At 48.8% G+C, this 15,691-nt stretch overlaps 1 protein-coding gene across 1 annotated transcript in view; it reads right to left on the bottom strand.

Moving 5' to 3' along the window:
- HUNK (hormonally up-regulated Neu-associated kinase) overlaps window positions 1-15,691 on the bottom strand; it is a 98,490-nt gene that overhangs the window by 30,922 nt on the left and 51,877 nt on the right. Inside the window, exon 4 of the mRNA XM_032353743.1 lies at window positions 11,433-11,568. Coding sequence (XP_032209634.1) covers window positions 11,433-11,568 — 136 coding nt within the window. The remainder of the gene's footprint in view (window positions 1-11,432; window positions 11,569-15,691) is intronic.

The raw sequence follows: 15,691 nt of genomic DNA, 5'->3' as shown, positions 1-15,691 counted from the left end.
GAAGCATGCTAGGAACATGCTAGCATGAGTGAACATGCTCGCTAACATGAGGGAAAGTAGTCTTGCCATTATGGGGTCTTCCAAGGATGGCTCACAAGGTGGAGCCTGGAGGAAGGCACACCAAAAAATATAGGGCAAGACCCTGCATGGGGGGGAGGGGGCGGGGGGGGGGGGGGGGGAGTCACAGCCCAGCTGGCAGGCCTGGTTCCCGGTCAGCCCTTCAAAACAAAAGTCTCCTCCCCCAAACTGGCCTGTTGTTCCTTGCGCCTGTAACTAGAGAATTCCACGGGCGGCGGGGGGGGGGGGGGGGGGGGGGGGGGGGCGGGGGCGGGAGTGTCTCCTTCCCGCTCTTATTTTTTTTTATTTTTCTTTTTCTTTTTTTTTTATTTTTTATAAACATATATTTTTATCCCCAGGGGTACAGGTCTGTGAATCGCCAGGTTTACACACTTCACAGCACTCACCAAAGCACATACCCTCCCCAATGTCCATAACCCCACCCCCCTTCTCCCAACCCCCCTCCCCCCAGCAACCCTCAGTTTGTTTTGTGAGATTAAGAGTCACTTATGGTTTGTCTCCGCTCTTATTTTTTATACCACTCTTCATTGTGAGATTTGGCCCTGAGCCCTGGCCCCCGTAGCTCCGATGTGGTCGGAAGACCTTCTGAGTGGGCTTAATTGCTCATATCCAAAGCCAATGGCAACATCTTCTGGGAGGAGTTTTATTTTCCTGATGTGCAAACCCAGTATCATTTTGATGAGATTTCCTGATGGGGATGAAATGGCTGCCTCGCCAAGAGGTCCCAAGTGTTCAAAAGGGCCCGAGGGACTATGTTTTAAAAACAGGCAATAGGATTTCCAGTGAAAACAAATCCAATGAGACCGATTGAAACGAAGACCCTTGGGGCCCAAGTCCACGGAGGCACCTCCGAATTACAGTGCCCCAATGACGGCAGGTACAGAGCCCACGGGCTCCCGCCAGAAACCATTCTCAAATTGCAGGCATAACTCTTAAGACCCAGTTCCTCCTCTGCAACCCACAGTGGAGTTACGGAGAGAGATACATAAACGTCCAGGCGACAGACACTTGCTGGCCGGCTCTCCGCCCCGGGGAAGTGGTAGAGGTACTGGGCAGCCATGAACCAGGCAAGGCCCCGCCATCTTAGACTGTGGGAACAGACAGTCAACAAGTCAACAGGTGACTTAAGCACAATCTCTTCAAGCAGAGATGAATGTGCAGGGGGTTTAAGAAACTCTGCCGCTCCTGACCACAGAGGCGTTCAATTAAGGGAGAAAGAGGTCTTTAATGAATATTTGAAGACAGGTGGCCTCTTGGGGAAGGGGTGAGTATCTGAGTGAGCTTCTGCGTCTTTGGGATGGGGATGGTAAGCTGGGTGGAGAGGGTCCGGAGACAAGAATGAACCAGGCGTACACAGAGCCATGTAGAGAGCATTTCCCTGTGTGTTTGGTGGAACGCCCTCCCCAGGACAGGAATAGATGTTGGGCAAATACAAGTTCACAGCCAGACAATCTGGAGAGCAGTCATCTGGTATGAAGTGATTTTTAGGGGCTCAGAATGGGGAGCAGGAGCCTGGGGCAGTAAATCGGCAGGCTGCTCTCGACGGCTGAGCGAGAGGGACAGGCAGGCCAGAGAGAGAAAGGCTAGTGAGTGACAGACATCAGAAGGAAATGTGCCAAGTTGTCCCCAAACCTGGCAAGCAGGCCCAATGGTGGGAATGGTGACAGAACTGAAGACGCCGGGATGGAGCTCTAGGGCTGGTAACGCGTTGGAGGACTCATCCTGCAAGGCTGCATCGTGGGAACGTTTGAGCCAGAGCTAAACATCTTGGCTGGGAGGATTCTTGGAGACCAAAAAGAGAGAAAACTAAGAAGACCCCCCCGCCAACCCAGCTGTAGAATTTCTGCATTCGAAAGGTCTTGGACACGTGGCTTTTAGAACAGGAAACCTTCCCAGAACATCCACAGAGTTCTTGTTGGGGACCCCTGAACCACCTTCAAGACCGCTGTTTCCAACCTTCCCAGTGCAGCTCATTCCATTCAGGGCAACTCTAGGCACGAGGAAGGCATCCCCGTACTAAGCCACGGTCTCTCTCTTCTCCCCTTTGGTTGTGGAACAAGACTGGTCCTCTCTGTCCCTGCTCCCGTCTGGGCACTTTTGTCTTGGTCTTCATATTCACACCTAGACCTGAAAAGCCTCGTACTTACACAATATCATTCCCCCCACCAACAGGTAAATGTTTTATAATACCCAAGGGTACAGTGTTTCCCAAACTGAAGTATATAGGACACATCTTCAGGGCTTCTATTTTTTAGTTTCTTTTGGCGATATATATCCTACAAGTCGCAACCAAGGCCATCGGATGGCCATCCTAGAACCAAGTACACACTGGATTTCCGAGCTTGCTTTTGCATTTGTGTTTACTAATACACAACCTTTGCCCAAATACAGCACTCTTATAATCACAGACTAATGAGGAAGGAACAGAAATGAACTCTGGGAGGGGGAGTTCCCAACGTGCACAGCATCACCTGGAAATTTGGATCTGCAAATTCTGGGACCCCGCCCAGAATCTCTGGGGATAGGGCTGTGGTTGTGGGCTGTGGGTTGTCACAAGCCCTCCAGGTGCTTCAGAGGCAAGGTCAGGTTTGGAAGCCACTGGAAGGGTGAAAATGGGGGAGGAGGGAGAGTTGAATTACCACACAGCAAAGGGCCGAGCAGCTCAGAGTGCCTGTGCCCAGCAAGGAGAATTATGCCCAGACCTCTTAGAGCAATTCTATTCTCGCGGCACCTGTCTAATGCTGCCCATTTGGCTATCTGGGGATTCTTTCAGTCTTGGTTAAATTTAATTTGTAAATTAGTTTGGGGTTTTTATTTGTGCAGGGCAGTACACAAAAGGAGTTTAATCTTGTGTAGCGTACATTCAAGTACATTAAGCAACACTTAAATAAAATATAAATTACTCAAGTCAATATAAATAACTCAACTCTTAAATAAAAAGAGTTCAAGTCAATGCCAGGGGTTACCAAGAATGTTCTTCCCTTTTAAGAACAGTATAAGATACTCCAATTTGAAGAATGCTGCCCTATGACCTTTTCTATTTCCCTTTGTCTTCAGGGGACATAGAGCTTCCTGTCACAGGTGGGGAGAATAAAATAGTGCTACATTCTGTAGGAGGCAGGACATTATGGTCATCATGGAGGGAAATCCGACTGAAGGACATAATATGTAACATGAACGTAATATGTAACATGAGGACCAACTTTAAAGCCTTTATGAAAGTTTCTTTCTGGGGCTCTCAGTTGGGTAAGCGGCTGCCTTCAGCTCGGGTCATGATTCTAGAGTCCTGAGATCGAGTCCCACATCGGGCTCCCTGCCACTCTACCGGCGGGGTGTCTGCTTCTCCCTCAGACCCTTCCCCCTTCATGCTCTCTCATTCTCTCTCAAATAAATAAGTAAAATCTTTTTAAAAAGAAGAAGAAGAAAGTTCCTTTCTTCAAGGTGTCTTTGAGACATCTGCTTGCCACCAAATGGCTTCAAAAGAAGACGTTCCGGTCACCACCTTTCTCCATTATCCGGCTGAGACCCCAGATAAAGGAAACAGATGCTTGTTCTAAAGACAGTGCTGGTGACCCTAGGCAGAGGAGTCCAACCGCGATGGAGCGAGTGGTTTTTATAAAAACCAATTCTTTTACCAAACCGACTCTCAGAATTTCATGTCGCTTGGAGAATTTTATCATCAGCATAAATAGTTACAAGTCATTAAAGAGAACCCCGCGGTCTCATCCAGGGTCCCTCCTCTACAAAACATTAGTAACAACAGTACCTCCTTCTCAGGCTGTATGAGGGTCAAATGAACTACGCCCCAGAAAGTACTGGATTCTGGGCCTGGTACAGACTCAGTGCCTGATCAACGTGACGGGCTTCATCACTAAACTTTTAAAAACCACAGATACAAAGCTACAATTGTTATACAATTGTATCCTGTTGCCAAATTAATAATGGAAATCTACGTGAAGAGTCATTTCGTCCCAGGAGATTTTATAAAGAAACTAGATCGAGCGTCTTCCTTCCTCTCCTCCAGGCTTTTCATACATGTTTAATATTGGGATAAAGGGAAATCTCATCCCTCTGACATTTCAGAAGTATGTGAGAATACCAAGGGAAAAATGCGGAATGCAGTTTATAAACTTCTGTAATCCCACAGAATTAGTAGGAGTCCCCAGACATGTTCAGAATTTCCTGATGTGTCTTTTGAAATATGGTCCAGGGGCTTTCTAGCTGTTCCGTGGCAGACATGGGGCCCCCAGGAATCACAAATGGGTTTTTTGCTTAATATTTTTTAAATTTATTTAGTAGAGAGGCAGTAGAGGGGCAGAGGGGGAGGGAGAGAGATTCTCAAGCAGACTCCACGTGGGGTGCAGAGCCCAACACTGAGCAGGGAGCCTGCTTTTCCCTCTGCCTGCTGCTGTCCCCTCTCGCTCTCTATCTCTGTCTCTCTGTCAAATAAATAAATATTAAAAAATAAAATAAAGCCTTGAAAGTAGAGTGGGAACAGATCTGTCCATTTGGAAAATCTCAAACTTCATGACTGCTCCTTAAAATGGACCATGAAGAAAGCAATTTGTTGTGGATTTTAACACTTTTCCTTCCCTTTTCCTTTTTCCTTTCCCTCTTCTTTTTACATGTACAGGTTAGCTACAAAAAAAAAAAAAAAAAAAAAAGCCTGAGATTTTATAACTGAAAAATTTTAGAAGCTAAAGGAAATCTGTCTGGTAAAAGTCAAAAGCCCTAAGCAATCCAAAAGAAGTCATAGGTCTCCTGTTTCTACCTCCTTCTCCTGCCATTTTGAGGGGGTATAAATGGAGAGAAAATGCAATTTCTTCCCCATTGGACCACTAGCAGTAGCTGGTGATATCTGTCAGCATTTACAAAAGAGAGCCTAGGGGCACATGGGTGGCTCAGTGGGTTAAGGCCTCTGCCTCCAGCTCAGGTCATGATCCCAGGGTCCTGGGATCGAGCCTTGCATCGGGCTCTCTGCTCAACAAGGAGCCTGCTTCCCCCTCTCTCTCTGCCTGCCTCTCTGCCTGCTTGTAATCTCTCTCTGTGTCAAATAAATAAATGAAATCTTAAAAAAAAAAAAAAAAAAAAAACCAGAGTCTAAAGCCTAAATGCCTGAGCAGAGCTGGCAACAAGATGGCTCCCATTCAGCCAACTTGTCTACCCAAAGGGACAACACTGGGGAGAGATTTTTCCCACTAAGTGAAAAGAGATTCAGAGAGACTGGGGTGGTGGTCTGGGTGTGTTGTACACCACCCTCCAATAGGCACAGGTCTTCACATAAATACTTCACCCCCTCCCACTCTCACCCCCAACCAGGCACTCCCAGGAGAGCAAAGAGCAGCTTTGGTTGAAACAATATAGCATTTCCAATGTTTTGGGGATTGGACTCTCAATTTCTATTTTCCTTACTCTTAGAGATTCACCAAAGTTCTCAAAAGGGCTCTGTAATGTTCTGAAAATAAAGTTAATTTTTATTCTTTTCATTTAAAAAGTACATCTGGATTAGTGTTTTTTCTTTTCAATTAGCATATATGCCACTCTGAGGAAAAGTCAATTAACCATAAAAAATGGTTCACTACCACAGAATGAACATTTTTGGTTTCATGTCTGACATCTCAAAGTTCACTAGAGATCAAGATATGCCAGTCACCTCGATTAAAGGTAAGACACGGATGATTTGAAAGATACTCAAATGAAAATGAATACCACTGAAAATAGTAAACTGACATTGTTAATGCCCGATTCACTAGAGGAGGAGGGTCCTGGGGGCCCAATTAATGGAAAGAGCTCTCCTTCCGAAGATTTCCATGAGTGACAAGCTGGTTTTCTTCTGAAGTCAGTCCCAGAAGTCTTGGAGAAAGGCGCCATCCATCCGTCAAAGCCCAAACCTCTAGGAGGCAGAAGTTTGCTCTTGATTTGAGAAGTGAATTCTTCATTCTGTTGTTTCAGAACGATAAAAAGGATGTTTTATAATAACAGTGTCTGACCCAGAAAGAAAATTGGTTCCATTTTCTCTCTCCTTCTTAAACGGCCTTTTAAATTAAATTCTCTTTGGGTTTTCCATTTCCAACTCTGCCAGCAAAGTCGTGGGCACCAAACAGAAACCCAACCAGTATCTCAGACACAACACCCCAAAGCAGTGGAAAATTAATCTCTTAAAGAAGGTTCTGAAGTTTTTCATTTTCTCCAGGATCAAGAATGATCGTCATCAGGTTTTCATACTTTCAAGCCTCTGCATATGCTGTTCCCTCTGCATATGCTGTTCCCTGTGCCTGGAAATCTTCCTCTCCTCTCCTCCACCTGGCTAACTCCACTTTATGCCTCAGACGCAGATTAAACTCTCCTCTGATGGCTTCTTGAACTCACCCAGCTATGCAGCTGGGCCCCCTGAAAAGCCGGAATTGTTTACAGGTAATGCAAGTAGGCAAGTACGTGTGTTAGTGGCTCCAGGCCACCATGACAAAATACCACAGATGGGGTGGCTCAACCAACAGACATTTTCTCACAGTTCTGGAGCCTGGAGCCAACATGGCGGGGCTGTGGTGGGCTCTCTTCCTGGTGTGCAGATAGTCACCTTCTTGCTTTGTCCTCACTGTCGGAGAGCAAACAAGCTCTCTGGACTCTCCCTTCTAAGGACCCTTATCCCATTACGGGCACTCCACCCTCATGACCTCATAAAGGCTCCACTTCAATTCCTAATTCTGGGGAATTAGGGCTTCAATGTATGGATTTGGAGGGGGGGGGCTACAGTTCAGTCCATAGCAATCCATAAGTGTGTTCGATTGCAAAACAAAACAAAAACCCAAATCCACACATTCTGTACCACTCCCCTCATCACAGGGTGGAAGCTTCTCTCTCTCCCCTTGATTCCAGGTTGGCCTCGCAGCCTGCTTTGCCCACTAGAAGGTTAGTAAATATGACACAGACGCTTCTTGAAAAGCGTTCATGCACTAGGGCTTGCCCTCTCTTACTCCCGGGGGAACCTTCCACCATCACGTGAATGAAATTCTGCATATTTTTTGGTCTTCTTTGTTTCTGGTTTTCATATATCCAGTAACTTCTTGCTGTTCTATGCTGGTTTGTTACTTACTTATGGGTAGCAGCAATGCTTGAGAATTTGGATTTACAGTCGAACCACATGGGGCTCTCAGCTGGGTGGCTGATGGGGGCTTCCACTCGGCTGGGTAAGGGATGACCAAGAATTCCGTTGGTCTACTTCATTCGTCTGTTAGTGAGCTTGATTCAGTACAGGAATCACTTCCTACTTCCTGGGAAGGAGAACGGCTCTTGAGATCTGGAGTGGTAAATTTTGACTCATCAGTTTACTTTTGGCCTTTCCTAAGATTTCAGAGCTTAAACAACAGAAATTGATTATCTTACAGTTCTGAAGGCTTGAAGTCCGAGCCAAGAGAGTCAGCATGGTTGGTATTTTCTGAGGGTCAGGAGGGAGAACCTGTTCCATGCTGCTCCCAGAGCTTCTGGTGGTTTCTGGCAATCTGGTATTTCCCAGCTTGGAGATGCAGCATTATGGCGTCCCCCTGTGACTCTCTTGTGTCCCAATTTCCCCCTTTATAAAAACATCTGTCAGACTGGATTTTATGACCTCATGTTCACTGGGTTACCCTTATAAAGACCTTCTCTCTAAATAGCATCACATTCTGAGACACTGGAGGTTAGGACTCTGTCATATCTTTCGGGAGGAGAACCCAATTCAATCCATAACACGTTGTTACCCACCTGCTTATAATTTTCCAGTGGCTTCTCACGACCTTTAGGGCAAAACCCCAAACCCCTTCCCACAACTCCCCTCCCCACCCCCACCCAGCCTTGCCACATCCTGTTCTCTGTGCCCTGGACCCTTCTCCCTGACACCTCCCCCTCCCCAGAGTTCAGTTCTACTCATCCTAAGGATCTGGCTTTGAGGTCTCCTCCCCGGAGGCCACCCCCATCCTTCTTTGCTGTATCCCACTTGCCTCCTCCACAGCCGTTCCCACACCCAGATTATAGCTTGTTTAAAAACCGTCTGTTTGCCCCACTAGAACGTAAACCCCACGAGAAGAAGCACAATGTAGTAGAAGTAGAAGCAGTGAAAAGTGACGGTTTAAGGCCAACGCTAGTGTCAAGCCAGCTTGGTCAAATCCTGGCTCTATACCCACTATCAGTGCCACTTGCCTGAGAGCCCAAGACTCCTTGGGCCTCAGTTTCCTTATCTGTAAAGTGGGATCACAGAGCCTCCCTTGAAGGGTTGTTGATAAGATAAGTTAATGTTGATGAGATAAGTTAATCTTGCAAAGCCCCTGGAGCACTTCCTGTCACTCCGTCTGAGGGACATGAGCGTTAATAATGACCGTTATGGGAGCAGGGACTGACCAAGGCTGTTTGGCTATTTTACTCCCCGTTGTGCACTCAGAATTCGGCACAGTGCCCGGCTCAACCCGTATTTGCCAAATGAAAAAATTGCTGGTAAGCTATCTCTGGCTCACATGGCTTCTTTTTGTTTTCTAAGCTTCTAAACGGCTTCTAAAAGGGGCCTCACTGATGCCATCGCTGTGAATTAGGCATGGGTCCTGTGACCTCATCCCCTAGAGAACATTCCAGGGTCAGCTAACCCAGACTTCCCCCAGGGAAACCTCGTTATAAGAATAAAACAGACTCCTTCTCGGCTAAATAGGGAGAGACCACAACTCCCACAACTCCCCCCTGCAGGGTACCAGCACACGGAGTCTCTGGTCTACCTGGGATCCAGAGCTCTATGCCACAATCAACGAAAGACCAAGGAGTATAGGGCGTGTTACTTTCTGTCAAAGACTTCCCCACACATCAATCTCTGACACCAGGACCAAGAATGAGGCCTGATAGGAGCTTTTCAAAAGACCTGAAGCTGCAAATCACCTTTTTGGCGGGGTGCGGGGGAAGCAACCAAGTGAGAGGTGAGTGGAGAAACATCCAGCAGCTCCAGACAGCCCAGTGGTGACAGACGCCGGCGTGGGGAGGGGAGCGAGCATTCCGGGTCACCCCCATCCCTCCCGCAGCTTCCCCTCCACCCTCCCTCCTCTGATGCCGCGTTCCCCATGGAATCACTACTTCTGGCAGACGGAGGGGGACACGACGGGTGGCAGGAGACCACACCCCTTTCTTTGAATCATGGGGTCCCAAAAACTGAGAGAGCCCCTGGGGTCCCTAAATGTAGCTTTCTTTCTCAAGTCCAGGGACGTGGCAGGAGGGGCAGGAAAGAAGCCTGAGCTCACGCCTGACCCTCACCCTGTGCTGCCTTTTACAGCTGGTGCCTTTCATTGCCCCTTGGATTTCCCCAGACCAGGAGAGACAGCGTCTTCCCATCCTATAGTCAGCACAAGGGGACGAGAGGTTCCACGCTGGTGAAACGTGCCCAGGAGCTTCCCTGAGGCTCTGACAATCCACAAGGCTCCTTCCCCCTACCAACGCCTCTAGACAGCGAGGAGCTGCCTGCTTTGCGAGTCACGGAGCGGAAAGGTCCCTCTTTGTAGGCTGAGCCCTGTCACCATGACAACTTGTGCTGACACCTATCCTTCCATCCCAGGGACAGCAGGGCCGAGGAGGACACTGTCACCGGCTCTCCGGCTGCCGGCTTCTCATTCCCGTGGCCGTATCCCGCTCACCCACCTGTTAACATCACGCCTCGGAACCTCTTGGCCTTTCAGGCTCCCTGTGCTCCACAGCCTTTTTATTTTAATTTTATTTTTTGTGCACCAAGGGTCCCTGGTATAGCTCTCCATTTAGCATAAGTGAGTTCCCCGACTGTTAAGGAGAGAAGGTGATTACAGACTCTAACATGTATATTCCTCCCTTAATAAATATCTACATGCACCAGACACGTGTGAGAGTTCTTCAGCACTGAAAGCGACAAGAATGGATTTCACCTCAAGGCTCGGCTCTGATCCCTTGGCAGTGCTTTCCGACACTGTGCTAAGAAGGATTCTGAGGCCCTTCTGGGCCCAGAATAAAGAGCCTGTGAGTCACCAATGCCGACCAAACAACCCAGGGCACCTCGAGGAGAAGGCTTCCTCTGCTGGGACTTCCTGCCCCCACCCCCACCCATTCCAGTAGCCCCCCCCAGGACCCCCTCCCCGGAGTCTGCCTGGTTCAATCCCCAGCTCCACCACTTAGTAGCCCCGTGACCTTAAGAAATTTTATTTTTAGCTCTTGCGATGGGTTTCTTCTTCCATAAAATGGGGATAGTGGACAGTAACAGCTTCGCTGGGTTCCCGTGAAGATTAAGTGCCATACACCATGCATGGGGCAAAGGTTCCCTTTCCTCCAAACAGGACGAGGGACAGGTAGCGAGAAGGGAGAGAAGTAGGGGAATTCCAGAAATGTATGGGGTCCACACACTCTGGGTTCAAACAAGCCGCCCTCATCGTCAGCTTCCTTAATCAGGAGCCCCCCCTCTGTCTGCAGCCCACCTCCTCCTCAGTCAGGAACTTGATCCCCACCCCGGAATCCAGGATTCTGCTCGGCTCCCTGTACCATGCACACCTGATGCTGAGGGGCTCACTCGGCGTGGGGACCATGGGGACCATGGGGACCCGGACTCAGCAACGCCACGGCAACCCCTGACTCATCCCTTCAGCGGTGACTGAGTTTGCCCCAGGAGGCCCACGCTGTGCGGGACACTGGCGGAGCGGACCCATCAGGTCCCCGTGCTCACGCAGCATCCTTTCCCGACTGGGGAGACAGACACTAAATGGATTCACAAACCATAATATGCCAGGCTGCCATGGGTGCTAGCGAGGGCTATGCAAGGGTGAGGAGACAGCATCGTGGGGGCCTTTCTCACAGGGAACTCAGCGATGCATTCTGCGGGGGAGGAGAGGGGACACTGGATTAAAACCAGAAAGTGGGAATGGACAGGCCACCTGAAGATCTGGGAAATGGCATTCCAGACCCGGGGCCTAGCAGGTGCAAAGCCCAGACTTGGGAAAGATGAAACAAAGGCCAACGTGCCTGAGGACTCGTGAGTGGAGGGTTGGGCAGGAGGCCCAGGCGGCTTGCTTTCTGGGACCCCTGGAAAGCCACGAGATGATTTTAAAGCAAGGAAACCACAGGAGTGACTCCTGAAACCAGAACATGAATTCTGGGAGCTCAGGACCCTGTTTTCTTGTCTCCCCAGCAACAGAATGAATTTTGGCAAAAGCCTCTCCGGTGGTCTGTGCAGAACCAACCAGAAGGCACAGAGGTGGGAAGCCAGGCCCCAGGAATCGCTGGATATCTGTCCCAGAGCAGGTAACACGATACCCTTCTCATCGAATACTCAGGTTATTTTGTAAGAAAGGGAGAGCAGACGCGGCAGGAGGGCACGGTCCATAACTCACATGGACCAGACATCGATTTTGGGGCCGTATTTCTTCCTGGCGAGAAGTTCAGGCGCGGCGTAGGCCGGGCTGCCGCACTGCGTGCTGAACGGGTCGGAGTGGCCCAGGATCCCCGCACAGTTGCTCAAACCAAAGTCTGCAAAGAGGGGAAGACAAAACCGCCTCCGAGTTAGAAAACTGTGAAACAGAAGAAGGAAGGAAAAAAAACAAAAACAAAACGAGCAAACAAAGAACAAACAAACAAAAAACCCACAAAGCCAAAAACAACAACAACAACAACAAAACCAACAACCAGAAGGCAGCAGGACAGGAAACATTCTCTCGGGCTGACACATCAGTCAGGATCCCAAAGGAACACCGGCAGCTGCAGACCATAACCTCCGAATACGGGTCTCAAGCCTGGAAACATCGGACCTCAGGCCTCACTGTAAGATCTAGCTAGAGCTAAAACGATGTTGCACCAAAACATATTTTCACCAAACCTTGCAAATGAGTCATCTAGGAAAAAAAGGGAGGCTTCGCTTTCTAGGACTAAAGGCAAGAAGAGAGAATGAGCGGAGGCCTCGGAGTCAGCAATCTGGCTTTCCAGGGGCCACGTGTGAAACGCAGACAGGAGATCCGTTTTCTCTGGCTGGGTCAGCGTCACCCCGGGTGACATGCGATCCCCCCATGTAGACTTGACTTTTTTCAGCTCCATGTTTCATGTTATGCAAGTCATTGGAAAAGGCTCCCGATGCACGTAGCCCTACGTGGGGATTGGAAGAGGGAAAACCATACCCCCGACGATTTAGACGATGCTGAGTGTTGGCTTGGACGCTCACGCGAGGAGACAGCTCAGCGACCTCCTAGCGTTGCCTTGTTCTCGGATGATGAAGCAAATGGGAAAAGCCAAGAAGAGCCCGATGCCTCCAAAGCTTTTCTTTCGTGTTTACGTTTTTGATCCTCAGGCTACGGCAACTGACAGGCAACTGACAGGTGATCAGCGACGTCAGTGTCTCGTCCTCATCTGACATCTTTCCTCCATCTTTGCTGGCCCCCAGAATTCAGATCATGGCTTCTCCTTTGAACTTCAACATGAATATTACGGTTCTCGTCCCCCAAACAGGAGACTCTGCCCACAGGGCTCAGTGGCCAGAGACGGGCTCCATGTGTCTTGAACAAAACCCCTGTCTTTTTTTCCTCAACCGGCAGGATTTATACCTGCTTTCACGACTGTGTTTTCTCTTTGACTGATGGGCTACCACCTGCACACACATAAGTGCTCTAACCGCTCCAGAAGGTTCAGGAACAGAGGAAGACGGGACAGGGCGCAAAGGGAGTCTTTTAAGTCCAAGAAGTGACTCACACCCTGGGTCAAGAGGTCCCACTAGAAATTCTCCCCACAGTCGCTGGCTAAGGCTGTGTCATGAAGGAGCGTTCCTAAAAAGAACCCCCACCAGGCAGAGCACCGAAAACTCTTCAAGGCTCTAGGCTCGGAGACGGAGAACCAGAACCTACCCCGGGGACTGGCAAACCACCCGGGGATGCTGCTTGTGGACACAGTTAACTCTTCCTTTGTTTCTGGTTTTTATGATTTCATGTTTTTTTCTCATGATTTCCCTCTGCACCCTACACCCCCCCACACCTCCACCCGGCCCCCATCTCCTTCCCCTCTCCCACCCTCCCTGCCCCAGTCCATACCAGTAGGTCCCACATAACCTGCCCAAAAAGGCCCCTACAGGAGCCACGGGGCCCCCAGTTCACCATCTCAAGGGAAGATCTCTGTGCCAAAGGATCTGAGGGCGCCTGTTCTCAGACCTCTCGGACCGTGTGGTATCGCCTACGCGGGAAAAAAATGGAAAGGCGAATATTTTCTTAAGAGGAAAAATCATAGCGTGCTTGAAATTGGATGGTTGCTTAAGTGTTTTAGATCTGCAAATCACCCTAAAGGAATTTTAATAAAACAACAAATGCAGAAAGAACACCATGCAATAAAGATTACATTGTTTGGGGGGCAGCATTTTAAGGGAAGTTTCGCAGTCATGTTAGAGGCCCGATCTCCTAGGAGTCCCGTAAAGTTTCTCTCTAGATTTCTGACATTAAATCAAAAGACTCGGTGTCTAATGTCAGCGGGGCGCCATTCCCAGCAAAGGACCGCCTCATTCAGATCTCTCCCTCCACCAAGCCTCCCCCCACTGGGGTCTGAGAAGAACAGTGGGACACCAAGAGGGCAGGGCGGGATAAGAGACCAGGTCACCCCCGACCCTCCTACCTACCCCCGTCCGCTCCCCCCCTACCCTCGCTCTGCTCCCAGGCAAGCTGGAGAACACAGCGCCTTGCCTTGTCACAAGCAGTTTCAAAAAGGTAAATTAGCAGCTGATCTGGTGAAGGGAGGAGAAATCTGCATTTTAAATGACTTAAGGTTGACCTCGCTGGAAGGGTTTCATTTAAAATGTATCCTAGAGAAATAACCGGTCCTTTTCACACCCATAAAGGCAATTATTAAAATGTTATGCACACGCCTATAATTAGAACAGTGAAACTAGAGAGAGGTCCGCCTCCTGGAGTGTCCCCCAGGTCTGCCCCAATTAGATCTGGTAAATAGAGAAGCCCACGAGCCTCAGTTTCCGAGAGCCACAAAGCGAATCTCACAAAAGGTCCCAGGGAACCCTGCTGTGGGACACCAAAGTGAAAAACCGTTCTAAACCATCAAACATCAGACTGCTTTTTCTGAAAGAGGGAAAAAAAAATCTTGATTAAATCAGACCTTACCCCCAGTTAGCTCTAGTTTATTTGAAAGATGGCGGACCTGGCTTAAGTAAATGCATTTAAATCGAATTATTTCAAAGAAGGAAAACTATTATATGAGGCAATGCCAAGAGCTATAATCCATCTTTGAAAAATAACCAGGTAATTCTTTTGAAGAAAAGGTTCAAAGAGCTTTCGAGTTGCAAAAAGACAGTCACAGAAACATGGGGTCCAAATGGCTTGACCCAGGGGCAAGAAAACGCACATGACTCCGGGTCTTCCCTTCCTCCAGCGCCCACCACTAGCTTCGTGATTGACCCACTGGGGAAAATCGGATACTGGCCAACACAAGGCAATTCCCAGTTGTCCTCTGCTACTGTAACGTCTCCTCGGATTACGGGTGTGCGGTAGGACTTCTGGTTAATCCTGGTCATGAGGGAACTGGGAGCTACATAAAAAACTCCAATAATGGGAAATCCAAAGATCAGAGCCTCCTTGCCAGCAGTCTTGGAAATGGTGGTCTCTGACACCACGGACAGAACCCACTTGTGTCCTGGCTTGGGTGCCTGTCCATTGGCTGCCATGTTGAGCGGAGATGACTTGAGGCATCTGAATCCAAATCCACCATCCTGCTCTCCTCCAGGGGAATCGTGGGCTCCCACGCACGGAGGGCTTGTCTTCCTCTCACTTGCACGGCTCTGCTCTGAGAGGGTTTGCCAGGCGGCCAACCTGTAAGCTACTTATCCACGCATCCGCCATCTACAGAGATCGGTTCTTCCAGAATCTTCTGAGCACCCTTCTAACCAACAAAAACAGCTGTGCTTTCAACACCGCTCATTCCACGGTGCATTTCTAGTGCCATACATGATTGTCCAGGGCTATCACTTAGGGAGAAAAGAGAGAGCGAGCCTCCAGGGGAAGGGAGGCAAGAGGGAAGAGAAGGGGCAGCGGGAGCAGCACCAGGGTAGGAGAAAGATACAGCCCCTGGTGACCTGCCTTGGCCTCAGTCTGGATGGTGCATGGGGGACGTGAGCTTAGCCTTTACTATAAAGGACATCCGGCCTTCACGTGGCCTACTTTCTTATGATCTGCTGGAGATCAGAACCAGTAAGACATCCACAGGAATGTCAACATCTGTCTTGTTTAATGTTTCTGTATTTGGCCCTTGGGACAACTGAAACACGACAGTGAAACAACACAATAAAAAGAAAACTCTCTGAATTCTCCATTATAAAGCATCTGATCTTTAAAATCTTTGGAAGGAAATTTAAAAAAAAAAAAGGTTCCCTCTGGTTAGTTTTCCAAAGATCGGTACGTTCATTCATTAACACCGTGTTGGTGGTGTTTAATCAGCCAGCCAAGGACTCCTGGTTTGGGGAGCCCAGGAATCTAACTGGATTACTTGAATGACATGTTTCGGAGAGTCTAGTGATGGTGTTTAGTAGTTGCCAAACAAAATTTCCTTCTTGGGGACAAGAGTTAAATTCACACTGTTCTATTGATCCTTCTCTTTTCTCCTAATATAAAACCTC

This window comes from Mustela erminea, chromosome 1 (assembly GCF_009829155.1).
Source record: "Mustela erminea isolate mMusErm1 chromosome 1, mMusErm1.Pri, whole genome shotgun sequence".
Classification (NCBI taxonomy): domain Eukaryota; kingdom Metazoa; phylum Chordata; class Mammalia; order Carnivora; family Mustelidae; genus Mustela; species Mustela erminea.
This window is presented reverse-complemented; position numbering and strand designations above follow the sequence as displayed.